Below are 20535 nucleotides of genomic sequence, written 5' to 3' on the forward strand. Positions count from 1 at the left end.
GATTTTTGGTTGAACTAACCCTTTAAGCATTATATAATATTTGTTAATTATTTATAAATGAAAGTTACCATAGTGTTACAATTACTGAAGCTTATATTGGTTGCTCTTGAGGGACTGTTCCTATTACAGTGTAAGTGTACTGCAACTTACATAATTTTTTTTTTAAATATATTATATATATTGAAATATATTAGAAGTGATATCTACTTGAATGTGAATGAAAATTTACAAGTGAAATGTGCACTCCATCATGCACTGACATTGTGTCAGTATGTACTAAATTAAGCAGAATTGAAACGCCCAGTTTGTTAGATCAGAGGAAGTTCACAACCTCAGGAGGGGATAATAGTATTTAAAGAGAGTAGTGAGCAAATAATGATGAGAAAGACTTGGAGAAAGAGACAATGGTTCATAAGTGTAATTTGTGTCTTCTGATATTGATCGTTCTTTCTTCACTTCTCACTGGTAAAGAAACAGTTTATTCTGGACAGTGTGTGGATTAAGTGAGAAAAAAGACTATGATTTGAATCATTTTCTTTTATGTTGTTAAGTATTATGTTTTCATTTATTAATAAATAACATATCTTTTATTCAAATGTTGTTGTGTTTCAGGTACCAGTGGAGTGAATGAGACTCATGTGTTCATCAGTTCTGGTGAAGATGTCCGTCTGCCCTGTAATAATGCTCTTCCTGACTGCAACTCAACTACATGGAACTATAACAGACATTCAGCAGCAGTTGAGCTGATTGCTAGAGGGGTATTTATGAAACAAATCGAGAGACATGAGAGACTGAGTCTGGGGTCTGACTGCTCTCTGAACATCAACAAAATCTCAAAAGAAGATTATGGATCTTACAGCTGCAGACAATATGTGAATGAGACACAACAAGGAACAGATGCTCATTTTTTTCTACATGTTCTTCATGGTAATTTTACAATCTTGTGATCAGTTTAAAAGGGGAAATACTTATTTTAAACTTCCATGATTTTTTTGTGTTTCAGTCTCTTCATCAACCTCATCCTCACAGACTGGGATCAGTGCAGGTCTCTCTGTGACTCTCTTCTGTCAACTGTATTCATTTGCTGGAGTCTCTTGTGATGATTGGATGAGTTCTGAGTGGATTAATCTGTTCTGGGTGAATCAGGCTGGTGTTAAACTGAATATATCAGACTCCAGATATCAGAGATCATCCTCATCAGATCACTGTATCATCTCTCTGACTACAACACTCCTGAATGACGATCACAACAGAGAGTGGAGATGTGAAGTTACTCAGAGAGATCAAGTCAAGGCCTCAGTCACACACACTGTCAAGAGATCAGGTGAGAAAACAAGCTCATTAATCAGTTATGAAAAGTTTCTGTTAGATGTGCTAATATAATGATAGATAATGCTAAGTTATTTTGTAAGTTAACTAATTAAGATATTATTGTCATAATCTACAGTATAAATCACCTGAACTAACATTCGTCTTTTCCAACTCAAGCTGATTCAACGACAGCAGTGATTCCAGTCCACATTACAAACTCTCAGTATCCCTTAACTACAAACACACACCTAACTAAAGGTACAGCATCACTGTCTTTCTCAAATCAGTGTTTTGCGGTGGCTCGCAGATACAGTTTTCTTAAATCAGTCTCAAGATATAATTGATTGCTCTTTGAAGACATTAAGAGATGGGGTACAGGGGATCAACAACTGTGTGCAAATTAACTCTAATTACTCGGTTTTGTGTGTACTCATAATTGTGTGTGTATGTTTGTGTGTGCACAAGTCCGAGGCTTTTTATATTTGCAAGCACACATGCACATGTGAACATGATCCTTAATACTAAATGTTTCTCTTATTTTCAATCTCAGTCAGTCATTTCTGGTGGATGCTCTTTTTTGACAAATATAAGCTCAGATCAGTGAGGCTTATGAACAACCAGTTTAAAAAGAAATACTATCATTTAAATTTGATAGAAACATAAAATAAAATTGAATACTTGAATGTTACAAAAGCAAGATGATGTAATTAAAACTGTTAAAATATGTTTATTAAAGAGACTGAACGTATTCCTTTTTTTAACTGAAGAGACAGAGTTTAATGCACACAGCAAACCACTCAAAAAAGGGAAGAGGAAATGTGATTTCACAGAATCATCAGTTTAATCTGGTTCAGATATGATCACTGATCTATTGTGGTCAAATTACTCAGATGTTTCCAAACCTAAAAAGTGAAATCACAGCTCTGAAAACACTAGAAAGGCTATAAATAATTGATGATTGTAGTTATGAAAGTGTAAAAATGCAGTCAACCATCTCAACACTGTAAGAAAGTCTTGACATCACTATTAAATTCATATGCAATAGTCTGTTTGATGATGATTCAGTGTTAATTTTGACACGACATTTTAATTTAGTTTTAGTCTTTTGACTATAATTCTTTTTAGTTTTAGTCAAGTTTTAGTCATCTGATTTGTTTTAATTTTAGTCTTATTTTAGTCGACTAAAATTGCTTGGTATTTTAGTCGACTAAAATAAGACTAAAATCAATAACAGATTTACTAGACAATTTTTTACAGCTGGTATAGGAAACAAACTTAACCAAAATATATAAAACACAAATTCAACTTTATTTCAACACAACTGTGTCTTTATTTCGATTCAAAAGCTTTTATGCAGCAACAAACACTGTCATGATAATGTAAACAATAACTAGCTGCCAATTGACCATCAATAAAAGAAAAATAAAGTTAGGTCCAGGACCTTAAAGCTTACAGCTGAGCTGAACAATAAGTGCATACATTTAAAGTAAATATTTAATAAGTTGGCAGCTAGGTGGATAAAAAAAGTAACAAGATTTTATAAGGTATTCATTTGTCTAGCAATATTGTATGTTTTAAATACTACAATATTGCTAGATTTGTATGTATAATGATAGGATGTGAACATTCATGTTTCACATGACTAATATAGAAATATTTGTGATATTGTCAACAAGTAGAACATTATAAAATATACTAAACATTAGTATTAATCAAATGTATTTATCAGGATATTACGTATTAGTATTGTGCTCGCATCTAATTTGAAGAAGGGGCTATTTTACAGTACTTTTCAGTTCGTAATATTTAATGCTACAACATCTACGCACTGCACTATTCCAATTTTGCTTAGCTCGATAAACAAAAGAACATCGTTGTGAAATTACATTTGAGAAAATGTCCGGGTGGCTCGTCTGTAAATGTCTTTTCAAATTGGTTGTGTTCTTGCCACGAATGAGCGCTCCGCGTGCTTTACACTTTGTTTTGTTTTGTTCGTCGTCAAACGTGAAGTGAGCTGTGGACATTTTGTCGCTCTTTTAGACAGTAGGGACTTTAAGCAACAGCTGCGAATGGAACGGCTACAGCGACCGGAAGTTTGCCGTCACACCGCTGTAGCCAAGAACGTAAAAGTCACTAAGCAACGGTAAAACAGAACAGCGCAACGCAGCATTAATTCATTTATTGAGATCCAAAAAAATCTATAATTTAAAAAAGCAAGAGAAGGATTGCTTTTGGCGTTAAATGACAATCTTTTGTCAGAAGAGGAGTTTTTAATATTGTATGATGTAAATAAGTCTAAAAACATAACATTTATTTACCTAACCTCTCACGTTGTAGCGACTCCGGCAAATCAGCTGTTCTCCCGTAGTAGACCGTTAAATTAGAACGTCACAAAGTAGCAGTTAAATTCGCGCAGGCGCAATACAACGCCAGAATGGCGTTGCCGTTCCACCAGAGGCTGTTGCTTAAAGTCCCTTCACCTCTTCGAATGCCGACTTCCCGGGAGCTCATAAAAACTGAAAACCTTCGCTTCACGTCTCAATAAGTCAGGCTCTGATTGGTTCTCTTCTCTAATGCAGTCTGTTCTGTTTTGCAGGTTATTTTGCTCATTCCTCGCATCTCTCCCGTCTGCTGATTTGATTTTCGTCACAGTCTATTTTCGTCTCGTCCTTTATTCGTTGACGATAATGTCAATCAATTTAGTCATAGTTTTAGTCTCCATCAGTGCCTTCTATTTTAGTTTTCGTTTCGTTTTCGTCTGCAAAAATATATTCGTGACGAAAATAATGACGAAAATATTTAGTTAACGGAATTAACACTGTGATGATTCATCATTTGCAGAAATACTACAAACAAATTACCTTTTATGTTTTCTCATTTCAATTAACTTTTCTTCTTTTATTAGTTCAGCTGCTGTGTAGTGCTTTTTGCATCAATGCATCTTTGAAAACAGCAATCATGAGTATTACAACCTCAGTCTCATTTCCCCGGTTTCATTTCAGGGACTCTAATGTTGAAGAATATTCTCTGTTCCTTTTTGTTCTGCTGTTTCACTTCCTGTGTTTATTTCCTTTTGTCCTTGATCCATTTCTGTCTTGTTTATCTCCATAGTTACCCTGTTTTTTTGTCTTGCTGATTTATTAGCCTCACCTGTTCCTTGTTATCCTTTGTATTTTTACTCTTGTTTTTCGTTAGTCTGCTGTCGCGAATATATAGAATGTAAAATCACAAAGAAATCGTAAAACATGCTGTTATATTGTATAAAATATTTGGAAGAGAGAACTAGTCTATGGCAAAAGATTCATCAGGCTGGATGAAAATGGACCCTCAAGGATATATTAGGAACAACAGGAGAAGGGGAAGAGGATGCACAGAAAGCGGTTGTGGAATATCTAAAAGAAATAGGGATTTGTTATAAGATTTGGTTTATTGTCTTAATTTATTGTGGGTATCGATGTTTCAATATATATTTATAAATCTGAATATATAGAAGTAAATCTGAATGTATAGAGAGAGAACTGGTTTGGTTTTTGAGAGACTCAGATGCGCAACGCGGCTGTTTGATTGGTGAGAGCGCTGTGCTTATTCCATTCATTCATATCACATTGTTACCTAAGCTTTAAATCGTTGCCTTTTATATATATACAAATAATATAACGTGTGTGATGTATTATTATAGATATTAATCTTGCCAAGCTCTGATTTCTGAGAGCTGCATGGAGAAACAACAGCAATGCAGTGTTTGATTTGTGCAAGTTTACATTCATTCACTTCACACTCATGACTTTAGAGGTCTCTGTATAATATTGAGCTGATCTCCTGGCTCACCTGTTATCTAGCAAACACGGGAAGCCTCATCCGAATATTCAGGCAGAATTATTCCTTGTCCATTATTTGTTTTTGAAGGCATTATCTGTGCCATTCTGAATAAAGCAGGCTATTCTCCTTTGAGCACACCCCTAATTATTACATTACATATTTTAATTTTACATGCAACATAGATACAGTCATAGAAGTTAACTGCTACATGCAATATTGTAATCCAAACATTCATGTTGTACTTGCAATCTCATTGCATGCATTATGGTTAATGCATGCTCGAGTAGTTGATTACTTCCGACAGCACCTACTAGTGGTTGAAGTAATCACTCGACTAGGCTATGCAAGCCCTAATAAATATATGCTTGTAAGTTAAATAAGTAAATATATAGAAGTAAATCTGAATATTTACTTATAAATCTGAATAAATAAATGTAAATCTGAATATATGCTTATAAGTCTGAATATTCAGAAGTACATCTGAATATATAGACCTAAATCTGAACATAAAGTTATAAATCTGAACATACAGCAGTAAATCTGGATCTAAACTTATAAATCAAAGTATATGCTTATCATTCTGAATATACTGAAGTAAATCTGATTAAAAGTGCAAGCAACGAAGAAAAGGCCCTCGCACCCGGGCTCACCATCACCACCGGGGTCATAGGAGAACAGCAAACGTTGGACCATATGCTTATAAAATGGTAAATATTTGTGCCACATTTCCTGCTGCCAACAGGAAAATTATTGGCATGTAAATGTCTTCAGGCAAGGACTCTTATCAAACATGTGTAGTTAGGGGCAGATCAGACATTGCATATTTAAGGTTAGTGTAAAACAAGGAATTTCCTGTTGTTTCCTGTTGCAAGCAGGTGCCCCTATGACTATAAATCAATATTGGCCTTAGGGTGAGTTCATGCCAGGACTCTTACCAAACATGGGCAGATCAGACATTGCATGATTACGTTAGGGTGAAACAATATATTTCCTGTTGCCAGCAGGTGGTGCTATAATTTAATTGAATGTGTTCAGGGCTAGACTCCTATAATACTTGTGATGCTTGAGACAGTTTGAGCATTGTATGCATGAGTTACAACAACTCCGTTTCATAGTATTAATAGCATCCTTTAGCACTTAGTGTTGCAAGCATGTTTGAGAATATTTCTATTTCTATGTTTAGCACACAATGGCATATTTTGTGTTGTTAATCGTACTGTTTAAAACATGTCACTTCTTGTTGCCAGTAGGTGGCACTATAACTAAAACGAAATATGAGTATGTAGATATCTTTAGATGTTTGAAGCAGATTGAACATTCTATGCACGAGTTACACAAATGTTCTATTTCACTGCATTAATAGCATGCTTTTACACTTAGCTAAGTGTTGCTAGAATGTTTTAGCATGCTTCTAGAATGTTACCAGTGTATTTAGCACTTGCTGACAATTTTTAATATGTTGCTAGAAGTCCATAACAAAATACAAGATTTTTATTCGTCACATACACATTTACATAGAACATATATAACCAGAAGTGAAATATGAGTCAGGTCCGCTCCATGGACAGTGCGATTATTAAAGAATACAACACCGATGAAAATATACATAAATATAGCTATGAAATAATTAAATAAAAGTAAACAATAATAATATAATAATAAAATATAAAACATGTTTACTGTATAATTAAAATATAGAATAGAAAATAATGTGCATTAGAGTACACTGTAGTTAAATATTAAGATACCTGCAAACAGGTTGACACGGTCAGTATGTCAATGTGTAGCAGAGTATTATGAATGTCTTTCTGATCAAGTCAATATTAAGTGAAGTCATGTAGATGTTAAGAGGCTGGTTTGAGTTTAGGAGCCTGATGGCCCGGGGAAAGAAGTCTCTCGGGTTTTGCCGTCAGGCTACGGAAGTGCTTAACAGATGACAGCAAAGTGAAAAGATAGTTACTGGGGTGGATGGAGTCCTTGATAATTTTATCAGCTCTGCTTTTGCAGCATTTGAGGTAGATGTCCTGCAGAGAGGGGAGAGCAGACCCTGAGATGTGCTCAGCTAAGCGCACTACTCTCTGTAGGGCTTTGCAGTCTTGACTGGATCTGTTCCCATACCACATTGCCAATACACTTTCTAGGGCCCCTGAATAGAAGGTTTTTAGGATTGCTGGAGAGACCCTGAATTTCCTCAGCTGTTGCAGATTGTATAGTCTTTGCCTGGCTTTATTATGCGGTGCTTGAATGTAGGTAGTCCAAGTCAGGTCCTCTGAGATGTTTAAACCAATGCCACGTTTCCACCAGAGGAACTTTACCCAGGAACTAGGGACTTTGGCCTGGTACTTGGTGTGTTTCCACCACAGGAACCAGGAACTAAATAAAGTTCCGGGTAAAAAAAAAATTACCCTCAGAAAGTCCCTGCTGGCGAGGGGGTACTTTTTCAAAGTTACGGAACTTTCGGGGTAATTCTGCAACAGGTTATCTTTGTTCTGTATTCCAATTATATATATGTTAAAATGAAAATAAAGGGGGGGGGGGGGTTCCTGGGGAAAAAAGTTTCTGATAATTTTGGTGGAAACGCGGCACAAGTTACTTGAAGCTGCTCACCCTCTCCACAGGGGTCCTGCTGATCATGAGAGGAGTATAGGGCTACCTACCGTATGCTACCGTATCTTTCTGAAGTAAACAACTAGCTCTTTAGTTTTGCTCACATCCAGAGAAAGACAGTTGTACTGGCACCATGATGTGAGTCTCTCTAACTCATCCAAGTATGCGGTCTCATTATTGTTGTGAATGAGGCACAGAACCAAAGTATCATCAGCAAATTTGATAATAGATGTGGGAAGACAAGCAGTCATGTGTGTAGAGAGAGTAGAGTAGGGGACTCCTGACACAGACCTGTGGGGCTCCTACGTTCAGGGTGATGGAGTTAAAGGTGAACTGGCCTACTTTCACCACTTGAGGTCTGCCGGTGAGGAAGTCTTGAATCCAGTTGCAGAGTGAAGAATTCAGGCCGAGGTCTGTGAGATTAGAAGCTAGCTTTATGGGGACTATAGTATTGTGAGAGATGGCATTATCAGTGGATCTGTTAAGGTCAATAAGCAAACTGAAGAGGGTCCAAAGTTTTCAGGATGGAAGAGCAGATGTAGTTTTTAACAAAGACCTTCATGACTATTGATGTGAGGGGCAACCGGACGATCCTCCAAACCTCGTCCGCAGTGTTCGCATGCTTATCTCTGCCCTGAATGCCGCTTTGTGATGCGCTGATCGGTAGACTCACGGTAGACTTGTTTTCAAAGTGGCCGTAGAAAGAGTTTAGCTCATCAGCCAGCTACGGATCTCCTTTCACCTCTGCAGAGGATTTATTTCCAAACACACAGATGGTCCTTAGTCCCTGCCACATGTTTCTGGAGTCATTGATCTGAAAATTAGGCTCTATTCATTCCCTGTATTGGTGTTTGGCAGCTCTTACTGAACGTCAGAGAGCATAGCACGATATTTTGTACTCGCTCATGTTTCCTGACAAAAGACGGCAGTAAGCAGCAGTGCGTCTGTTTACTGCTTCATACACTAACTAGACATTCAAAATGCCGCTTTTACCACCACTCCTACCGCCTCCGCAGAGGTGTGAAGTGCATGTGCAGCCTTTGACCACTGAGTGGCGCTTTAACCACAAGTTAAAAAACAAGCACATCCAAGCCCTTTTTCGCAAATAGACGTCAGTTTTGCCTCGCTGATGTGTTACATTTGACTGCTTCAGTCACGGAAAATGAAAGAAAAACACTATAGTTTAAATATTTAATATATTTAATACTCACAGAAGAAAGTTTGGCATTTATGAAGTTATATGCATTTCTTAGAACAAGAAAGAGAAAGAGTCTGTGCTTATATTTTCTAAGCTACATGGATTTAAACCATATTTTAGATTGGACACATTAAAAAGGTGTGCAGTATTATTTATATTATATTAATTATGCATTATATTATTTGAAATAAATTGTGGTTTACTTTGCATCTGAGTATTAAAAGTGGTAGCCTATTTTAGGGGGGTAGGCTACATGGATTAATATGCAAAATGTCAATATTTTAATATATTATGCCTATATTTTAATTTATATTTTAAATATAAATATATTTTTTCCTTTAATAAAACAACATTCATTTTTTTTATTCGTTACCTGCCCTTTATTTTGACATAACCTATTGGGAAAAAGACATTTGTCTGTAAACTGATTATGAAATTGTTGCATGTTTAAATGTGAAGCAGTGTATAATTTCGTTCCCATTATTTAGGCCTAATTTGCCTAAAACAAGAAACGAATAAAATTAAACCAGCACGATTAAATCTTTGAAACTCTAAAGAATTAATAAAACGTCCTCACAATTAAACGTAAGTTCTCTCATTATAATCAACAACATTCACACGATGTAAAAAAAAAAGCTTTAGTAATTGATAACTAAAGTAATTTTAAAGGGAACCTTCTTTACTTGCTTTTAAAGTAGGGTAATATCATATGGCCTAAAAAAAAAAAATCCCAGGTTTTTTTTTTTTTTTGTTTTAGAAATAAAAAAAATTATGATTTAAACCGATTTTTAAATCAATATTCAAAATGACGAAGAAATTTTACAAAACAAAGTTTTAATATAGTTCTTTATCATTCATTTAGCAGTCAAATTTATAACTGCAACAAGATTATTAATTTAATACTAGCCCATCATGCATTTAACCATCCACTCAGCTTTAAGAGCTGTTCAGATTAAAACTGGCAGCTCAGCAGTGAGTCAGTGTCATGGATGGAGGACCTGTTAATATTTTTTTTTGTAGTTTATATTTCCATCTCGTTATGCCGCTGGTTTAGATTTTTTTTATTTTTTTATTATAGAACTTATTTGTAAATAGAGCAGTCCCTGTCTGTGTCTACACCGGACGCCAGAGTTGTCATCTGTGTCCCATGAACTAGTTCATGTAGAAAGTGAACTTTCCCAACACTGACTGTAAGATTACATTTGTTTGAACGCATTATTATGAAAGCGATCGAGTGTGAATCTGTTTAAATCATATTTTAACCCGAAAATAATCAGTAAAAGAAACAGACTAACTCTTAACATCCCGCTCGACTCTTGCAGTCAACCTTCTGATCAAGCTAAATATTTTGGCTGTTGGCATGAATTTTACTCGCGATAAGAAGCTCATATTCAAGTGTTTGTGCAAAAATTATTAATGTGCATTAATGACAGGGAGGCGCCGTCTCATCACTTTAATTTTTCATGATAATGATAATTTTTTAATTAACATAATATCGTGGTGTCTCACATAGGTACATTAAAAAATATAGCTACAGAAAGCTTGAAATGTTTTTAAACGAAAAGGAATAGTGTAATGTGTGAATGTTGCATTTCTCTCGTGGGAGAGAGCCAGCACTGTGAATATAACCAAAACAACAGTCTTATATAAACCGGTTCAGCAAGTGAAAGACACTATCCATATGAAAGAGCAATTCACACCTTTATCTCGACCCCACAAGCCATGAATAACTATCCAAAACCCAACCCCCTCCAGCTGAACTGAATTCGGTCTGTGTTTTGGCTCTGAGGAACGGTGTGTTACTGAAACATGCCTGCACTGAGCAGCACTACTCTTTGGAATTCATAATTTTATCACAACCCATATTATTATTTTCACAAGACCATAATGATAATAACAAATCATCAATTAATAATTAATCATTATTTTACGAAAATCATTGAGGCGAACTTATTGATCATGAGCCCAACATTTAGCAAGGCAGGAAAAGTCTAACGGAAAGAAGACGTATATCATTGAGCTAATGCTGTTAGAGAGAGAGAGAAGTCTAGGACTAATCTTAAACTTGGAGCTCATTATATTGAAGTACATATCCAAACACCAGAAACATTATGCATTTTATGAATAATGAAATGTTATGAAAATTATGCATTTGATTTATTCACATGCTGTATGGTTGAAATAATATTTTAGTTCACAACTTTAACTTCCGTTGTTTAAAAAAATGCTTTATTGGCTAATGTTTCATAAACCTTCAGTTGTTATGCTCTAAAATCCATGCCATTATTAATTTCACAGTATTTTTACCACCTAAATGACTAATCTTCAAAGTCACAATTCTATAATGGTCAAAATTACTCAGGCCAATGGTATTTCTTAATGACATTATTTTATTATTATTATTTGAATAATTGTAGCTTACATAAATAGGTAAAGCAAAACAAATATTCGGATTGTCCCTTATTTTTCCCCTTGTTTTCCTAAAGAATAAACACGTATTTTTTACAAGAATAAACATGACAACATATTATTAATTAATAAAAATAATTTAAGCAATTAAAACCTTTTTTTAAATGAACAATTCCTGTATAAAATGGGACCTTTATATCAGTGGTTCTCAACCTTTTTTTTCCAACCTTTTTTTTTACATCACGCATACCTATCGGTCCATAGCGGACTCGTGGACGCAGAAAGTTTGACAGAGGGTTTAAGATGCAGGCTTGCATGACCTGACGCACAACATTTCAGAAAATGTGAGTTCACAAATGTAGCCTATTTTGACCCAAATATGGAAAGCACTATTGAATTTAATAATATTAGGTTCTCTCTTGAGATATTTGCCACATTTCTTCAATTAAGGATTGTTATGGATGGTGTTTCCATTTATCTGAACTTCTTCAAGTGAGTTGCAGGGCAAAAAAAAAAAAAAAAAACGAAAATCCAGCACTTCTCCTTCAATACTGATACTGCGACTGTTGACAGTTTGTACATGTTCATTCGCTGGCATTTTTTGAATTTCTTTTTTTTCTCTAGATTGAGAACCACTGCTTTATATCAAACATTTTTAAATCGTCCACAGCTGAGCTTTGTGGAGGCTGATCTGCGCCAGATCACGTGAAGTGAATGTAATGAACAAAGTCGTTTTCAGATGCAATGAAAGAAAGAAAAAAAAAATTCATTATAATATTCAAATACATTCATTTCGCAAGGCGTCCCTTTGCGCCACCTGGCGTTAGTTTCGAAAATGATTTTAACACGCGACTGAATTTCAGTTACCACTGCGGCACTGCCGCGGCGGTAAGCCCCAGAAAGGCTGGCCACCTACTGTAAAATACAAGTACTGAAAGACAAGAAAACAAATTACTGTGAGCCTCGAAAAAACCTACCGTACATCAGACATGTGTTTTTCACGAGATAGCAAGGGCGTGCAGGAACAATCGACATGTACGTCACTGATCTGAAAAGCAAAGCAAAAGACTGTGAGTTTGGTGATCTGCACGATTCATTAACTCATGATAGGAATGTAAGTGGTATAAGAGAGGATCAGCTGAAAGGCAGACTTCTAAGAGAAACGGATCTCACATTGGAAAAGGCCATAGACATTTGCAGGGCCAGCGGGATCACGTCGAGTCAGATGAAAACCCTCAATGATGAAGTAAATGGACACGAAGCTGAATCCATTAAGCCAAAGCAGACGTCAGTGATGGATGAGAAAGGAATGCAGCAGATGCGGCAACAAGCACGAGTACAGAAAATGCCCAGTCTACGGGAAAACATGTAAGTCTTGTCAGAAGAAAAATCATTTTAATACCAAAGACCTGCAGAGTCAGAGTAAAAGAATGCACATGATTGAACAAGATGGTAACATGTTTATTGGTACAGTAACCATGGAAAAATAGAGAAATGTAATGTCCATCAACTCAAGTAAGGAGGACGAACAATGGGTCGAGACAATCCCGATAGACAAGAATGATGTAAAAGTGACACTAGATACAGGAGCTGAATGTAATGTCATGAGGGAAAGAGTGTACAAGTTGCTAAACATAGCAGGGAGACTACAAAGGTCAAGCTGCAAACTTGTTACATATTCTGGACACAGGATGGTGCCACTGGGCTAGAAAAGCACTGAATTGTGTGTACAAAGTTTGAAACAATGAAACATGATGCCCCTGCCATTCTAGGACAATCTGCATGTCAAAAAATGGGCATGATTAAAAGACTGTATGAAATTGAAAATAGCAGTGACATCTTCAAGGATTTTGACGATCTATTTGAAGGATTAGGCTGTTTACCAGGAGAACACCCCATACAAATTGATCCAAATATCAGACCAGTTATCAGACCTAGACAGAAGAAGGATACCTGTAACTCTGCGAGAGAAAGTGGTTGAAGAACTACAAAGAATTGAGCAGATGGGGTCATCGCAGGACAAACTGAGCCAACTGAATGGGTTAACAGCATGGTAACTTTAGTTACATCGAAGAAAATGTGCATTTTTATGGAAATGTTAAAACATTTTGTGAGATTAATGCTTAAAACAAAAACACCTGGTTATGAAAATTAAATTAGAGAACAGAATAATAATAATAACAATAAATGGGCTGTAATGACAGGCCAGATTATAATGCAAAAATAATCAAACACAAGTGTAAACATGTTTAAGCAGATTTAAAGCTGCAGTAGGTAACTTTTGTAAAAATATATTTTTTATATATTTGTTAAACATTTGTTAAATATTTGTTATATAAATTATGATCATTTGTTAAATATTTGTTATATTTGTTTATGTCCTGACAGTAGAATATGAGACAGATAATCTGTGAATAAATCAAGCTCCTCTGGCTCCTCCCAGTGTCCTATTGCCATTTGCAGAAATACATCGCTCCCGGTAAGAAACAACCAATCAGAGCTGCGGTCCGTAACTTTGTTTGTGTTCAAAATGTAGAAAAATGTATATAATAAGCGAGTACACCATAAATCCATTTTCCAAACCGTGTTTTTGGCTTGTCCTGAATCACTAGGGTGCACCTATAATAAGTGTTTATATTCGGACTATTTTAGATTGCTTCGGGGGTACCACAGCGGAGTAACCCAGTACCTTTGTGATTCTTCATAGACAGAAACAGAGAGAAGTAGTTCCGGCTACGATGTTCTTCTGCAAGACGCAAGCAGTTCTGTTTATTAACCGCTAGAGCGTCAAAAGTTCCCTACCGCAGCTTTAAGCAACACCTAACTGAGATGAGACACGAGACAGGGTTCACAAGAATGAGTCTAGACAAGATTTATACACTATTTAAAGAAATCTTCACTGATGAAAAACATGCCTGGAAAAATAGTCTGCAGGTGCATTGTGAATGTTTTAACTAATCTTGCGATAAATGCCATATCTGCTTTCTGAGAATGAATTATTATATACAATAATAGACAATACTCAAGTACTGTAAAATATTTTACCACAAAATCAACTGATGATTTGATGAGTCTCTTCAGAATTATTGTTCTTGAAGGTTATTAGTTTGAGTGTTTAGAATGTTTGACCTCCTATCTGAATGATTTTCCACAGATTGATCATTGAAATAAAAAACAAACAAACTAAAAGAGGAGTTATATACGTTGTTATTATTCTGTTGCAAGCGACACAAGGCGCAGCACAAGTGTGTTTGCTAGTTTCAGTCCGGCACCGTTCACATTTTCCCGTCCAGCGCCACATCGTTTAATTAGCAAATGCATTTGTCCCCATTTGTGCACCCATGGGTGGCTGATCTAAAAAAAGAGGTGTGTTCAGGAGCTGAAAATAGACTGCGCCATAGACCAATATATATACCACAGAGCGTGTGTGTGTATATATATATATATATATATATATATATATAAAAAGAGTCGAGGAACTCAGTTAAAGAAAGAAGAGGAAGTGCTGTGTGAATGTGTGAGAATTCACTGCGTCCGTCTAAACAGTGTTCAGAGATGATCTCAGATCAGTGTGTGTTAAACCAGTGCGGTCAAACTAACTGAGTTCCCACAAAGAGATGAAAGATGACCATTATAGTGATGAGAGGAGAGAAAAACTAACAGTTTATACAGCGCTTTCTTCACACACTTGTCTGCTCAGTGGTGCTGCTTCAAAATACATACAGCTTTATATATTTACTAAAATTACAGAAGTTATATGTATTTTCAAATTAAATATACATAAAGGGCAAAGTTTTAATTCCTGTACATTCACTCTCAAGTGTGGATATCGAGACGAGACGAAAGATCAGTGAACATCTGAAAGACTCGCAGAGAACAAACACTTCTGACATCATGTCATCACATTTGATGATGTGTTAAAAACATTCACAGTTTGGTCAATTAACAACAAACCCATCATCTTTTACTGAAAGTCTTTGGAAGAGTTTGAAAAAGTAGATTTTCAAAACGCCAGACAGCATTGATCCACTGTGGCATTATGGGTATTATTTCTCTCAGTGTGAACACAATCATAGGAAGTGATTGATAGTGGAAACCTTTTCAGTAACAAACCAGTTTGATCAGTTTTCTATAAGTGAATGATTTTCTGTCTAGAGCTGAACTGCAGAAAGAAAGAAGTGAAACTAGGAGTAATGTGAAGAATGGCCTGTAGATCGTGTTCAGAGTAAATGTGTGTTGAGAGGTTAACAGTAATCAGTTCTCACTGAAGAACATGTTTCACCACCGCTGTGGCGTCTGGTTAGTGGTTATGGTTAGGTCTTAAGAAACAGCAGAGGAACAGGTTTCAACACAACACTGCATCAGTCAGCGCTCGGGTCTCGAGGGATAATCTTGACCTGTTGAGGTGGACACAGAAACACTGCAGGTTACATCGGCTCCAGCTGACCTCACTTCTCCATTACGACTGACATCATGTTACTAAATAACAACTCTAGAGTCATTTCAACACTCAGTCGGTCAGATCAGAGGAAGTTAAAACCACACGAGGAGCTGAGAGTATTTAAAGAAAGAGTTGAGAGCAAATGATGAAGAGAAAGAGAAAATGTCTGAGTGTCATCTGTGTCTGCTGGGACTGATCGCTCTCTCTTCACTTCTCACAGGTAAAGACATCTGTGTTTTCTCTTCAACACATTCAGTGCAATCAGTCTGAGAAAGAGTTTCTTCTTGTGTTTGATACAGAACACACTGATTCTTCCTGAACACACTCAAACTAGACAGATTCACTCTCAAACATCTCTCAATTATTCTCTGATGAAGAGTGTGTTTGTGATTTGAACAGCTCTCTGATGAAGAACAAGAGTTTATTCTGGAGAGTGTGTTTGTAATAACTGCTGAAAAAGACTGATCTGAACCTTCTGCTTTCTGTGATTCATTTATTAATATATATCATAATGATCAATCAGATCTTCTTGTGTTTCAGGTATCAGTGGAGAGGATCATGTTCATGTGTTCATCAGTTCTGGTGAAGATGTCCGTCTGCCCTGTAATAATGCTCTTCCTGATGCTCTTCATGACTGCAACTCAACTACATGGAGCTATTATAACAGATTCAATCAATCAGAAACAGTTGAACTGATTAATTTAGGGAAAAAGAATGACATCAAGAGTCATGAGAGACTGAGTCTGGGGTCTGACTGCTCTCTGAACATCAGGAAGATCTCAACAGAAGATTATGGACTTTACACCTGCCAACAATGGACTGATGTGAGTGGAGACCACGACTAAGAAATGACACTCGTGTTTATCTGCATGTTCTTCATGGTAATTTAATGATTATTTGATCAGTTTAAAAATGACAAATTCTTGATTAAATCTCTCCTGATGATTGAAGAGTGTGTGATGTGTGTGTTATTCTGTGTTTCAGTCTCATCCTCACAGACTCAGATCAGTTCAGGTCTCTCTGTGACTCTCTCCTGTCGGCTGTATTCATATCCTCGAGTCTCTTGTGATTATTCGGGTCGTTCTGAGAGAATTCATCTGTTCTGGGTGATTCCGGCTGGTGTTAAACTGACGAGATCATCCTCATCAGATCTCTGTATCATCACTCAGAATATAACACTCCTGAATGAAGATCACAACAGAGAGTGGAGATGTGAAGTTACTCAGAGAGATCAAGTCAAGACCTCAGTCACAATCACTGTCAAGAGATCAGGTGAGAAAACATCTCCTCTATCAGTTTCAGATCCTCATAATGTGAGTAATATTAAGGACTGTAAGTATTATTGAAGCAGAACAAAAGCTTGGTTCAGTCTGACAGAAGAAACTCAAAGCACTGCTGCAAACTAATGTCCAAATATTACAGTCAAGAAGTTCTGCTGGAATTATTTAAACTTTATATGTAATGTTATGATCTGAGTTAAAATATGATTGTCATATTCTATGTCAGGGCTTTTCACACGTTCTAGAAAACCATGTTTTAAGGATCCTCATAATTAACACAGTGTTCAAAGCTAAAGTGAATGTGTCTGTGTGTGTAATATACTGGTTTTATTGGTGTAAACTGTCCACATATTTGCACTATTACGTATTTTACTGAACAAAAACAGAAAAATGAGTATAAAATGAAAGCAAATTACAGTGGAATTCACTGCAAACAACATTTATTTGACATGTCGAACCTATAAAAAGGTATTTAAAGTGAAACTGAAGCTGCTTACGTCCCTCTCATTCAGAATGGATCATTTCCATGAATTAATCATTAGCTGCAGAGGAACATTTGGTTTCTGAACTATTATTAAAGAAGCTTTTTCTTAAAACCGCATCGATTCACAGGAGAATGTGTTTGGAAATATGCCTCGAATGCTCACGCTGACTGTCACAGATATTAAACAGATATTAAAGTTAGCATTGCTAGAAATAATTGTTATATGCTTGAAAGCTTGAAGTGCATAGTTTGAAGTGTCAAACTTCAAAAACTCAAACTTTTTTTTTTTTTTTTGAGGTTAGTGCATGTTTTTGAATAAATGTTAGCATGTTTCAGATGGTAAAAACATGACTTGTAGTTCAGAAAACACTGTATAGAAGATGATTTCTCAGAGATGCCCTGTTCTACAGTAAGATGAATCTGAACTAACATTCATTCTCTACAGATCAAGCTCAAACGACGACACCAGTCCCAAACTCTCAGGATCCCTCAACTACAAACACACCAGAAACTTCTACACACACAGGTACATGATACTGCTGCTCTTTAGTCATTGAGGATGTTACTGAAGATCAGGGATATCAAGACAGGCACCCTGACAATTCAGGCAGAGTTAACGATACACTGTGTGTATTTGCACATTATAATGTAACGCCTTAAAGTGATTTGATGGTCTGTCTAAATACTCAATTCTGATTGGGTTAAAAAATGGTTTATTTCACAGCTGGCCGTGTATGGAGTCAATATAATGCCATATATATATATATACGCAAAAAAATAAAATAATGTATTGCAAACAAAAATTTAAGTATTGAGTAAAATAATTTTGCTTTTTGCAAACAAAAATAAAGAATGGCAAAAGAAAATAAAGAATTGGAAGAAAAAATGAAGGGTTGCAAACAAAAATAAATAATTGCAAAACATAAATGAAAGCAATGATTTTGCAATACATATTTTCCATGGTCATAACTATTAATTTATTTGCAACGCTGCTTTTATTTTGCGTGTCAATCTAGTTTGAGCTTGTCTCCCGTTGACTGTACAAACTCAAAACTATTTTATACAAATGTTTTACATTGCTAAACTTTATACATGTTTAGCAATCCTGTAAATCACTAAACTAATATTTAGTTGTATGACCACAGTTTTTTAAAACTGCTTGACATCTGTGTGGCATGGAGTCAACCAACTTGTGGCTCCTCTCAGCTGTTATTCCACTCCATGATTCTTTAACAACATTCCACAATTCATTCACATTTCTTGGTTTTGCTTTTTTGATATCACCCCACAAGTTCTCAATTTAGATTAAGGTCTGGGGATTGGGCTGGCCACTCCATAACATTAATTTTGTTGGTTTGGAAGAACCAAGACTTTGCTCATTTACTAATGTTTGGTGTTTGGTGGTCATTGTCTTGCTGAAACAACTATTTCAAGGGCATATCGTCTTCAGCTTAAGGCAACATGACCTCTTCAAGTATTTTGACATATGCAAATTGATCCATGATCCCTGGTATGTCAAGTCAAGTCACCTTTATTTATATAGCGCTTTAAACAAAATACATTGTGTCAAAGCACTGAACAACATTCATTAGGAAAACAGTGTGTCAATAATGCAAAATGATAGTTAAAGGCAGTCCATCATTGAATTCAGTTATGTCATCTCTGTTCAGTTTAAATAGTCTCTGTGCATTTATTTGCAATCAAGTCAACGATATCGCTGTAGATGAAGTGACCCCAACTAAGCAAGCCAGAGGCGACAGCGACAAGGAACCTGTCGTGGCAAAATTTAAATCAACTCTCGTCAGCATAAGAGACAGACTCATTCTCAGGTATAATTAAAAAGAAAGCTTTTATTCTTTGCAAAGAAGGTCAGACAGTCATACAGCAACACTGAGTTCCTGCAGAGTGAAACCGACCCAGAAAGAGGGCAGTCCTCCACCTTATATACCTCTGCTGCTTCCAAGGTTATACAGTCTGAACAGCTGTAATTTTCCACACATAACAAGGAACACTCTCTATGGGCGGTTTCTCACACATTTAGGACTTAGGTGACCCCCTCAGGTCATCCTCAGACATTGCCCCCCCCCACTATATGGCCCAATGACCCTCTCAGGTCATACTCAGACATCTGTTTTCCTCCCAGGTGTCGCCCTTCTGAACCCACACAGCAAAGAAAAGAAAACACATGCATATATAGGCATACAGAAGCAATGTTCAATTAATTTTTCCACCACAATTTCCCCCTTTTTATCATTCATTGATCAATAAAACATAAAAATTCATTTCTACTGGTAATACTTTCACTACACACTTAACATTATGTTTGCTCTGGGCGCCAGGCTAAACGAGTAATCACTGCTACTGCATTCCTGATATTATCAGACCCTCAGTCACGTCACAGATACAAACACAATCCAAAATCAAAAATTCACACTCAAGAATGCTAACCTGATCCACGTTGCTCTCTCTGCTCCCTTCCCAGTCGTGTGAGTGGTCAGAAGCACCTGGAACAGTCCCAGCCACCTTCTCGCCTTCCAGCTCTTTCTCCTCAGATCTCATACCATCACGAAATCTCCTGGTTTCAGGTTGTGCAGTGGAATTTCAGCACCTTCTATGGAGCCAAAAGAGTCTCAATAAAGATAAATGCACACACTACATTCACATATGCACACATAGGATTCATACATGCACACACATGATTCATAAATACACACACAGGATACACAAATGTGCACAAAATTTACAAATGCACACACAAAATTTAAAAAGCACAGAAGATTCACAAATGCTTACAAAATTCAGAAATGCACACAAAATTCAGAAATACACACACAATTCAGAAATGCAAACAACATTTACAAATGCACAGAACAAGATTCAGAAATGTATTTCTGATGCACACACACGTATATCTTGATTTACAAACTGCTTGCGGTCTGTGAACTTCACTGCATTTGTGTGTGAATTTTGAGGGTGTACTCACACT

General features: G+C 36.3%; 1 protein-coding gene and 1 pseudogene across 1 annotated transcript; both read left to right on the forward strand.

Moving 5' to 3' along the window:
- Positions 1 to 404: 404 nt before the first annotated feature.
- Positions 405 to 8621, forward strand: LOC127941627 (uncharacterized). Its single transcript, XM_052536925.1, has 5 exons — positions 405 to 465; positions 613 to 927; positions 1004 to 1324; positions 1483 to 1569; positions 8596 to 8621. Exons 1-5 carry the CDS (start codon positions 405 to 407, stop codon positions 8619 to 8621), a joined length of 810 nt encoding a protein of 269 aa, XP_052392885.1.
- A 7059-nt stretch (positions 8622 to 15680) lies between these two features.
- On the forward strand, positions 15681 to 20306 carry LOC127941384 (uncharacterized; annotated as a pseudogene).
- The last annotated feature ends 229 nt before the right edge of the window (positions 20307 to 20535 follow it).

This window comes from Carassius gibelio, chromosome A21 (assembly GCF_023724105.1).
Source record: "Carassius gibelio isolate Cgi1373 ecotype wild population from Czech Republic chromosome A21, carGib1.2-hapl.c, whole genome shotgun sequence".
Classification (NCBI taxonomy): domain Eukaryota; kingdom Metazoa; phylum Chordata; class Actinopteri; order Cypriniformes; family Cyprinidae; genus Carassius; species Carassius gibelio.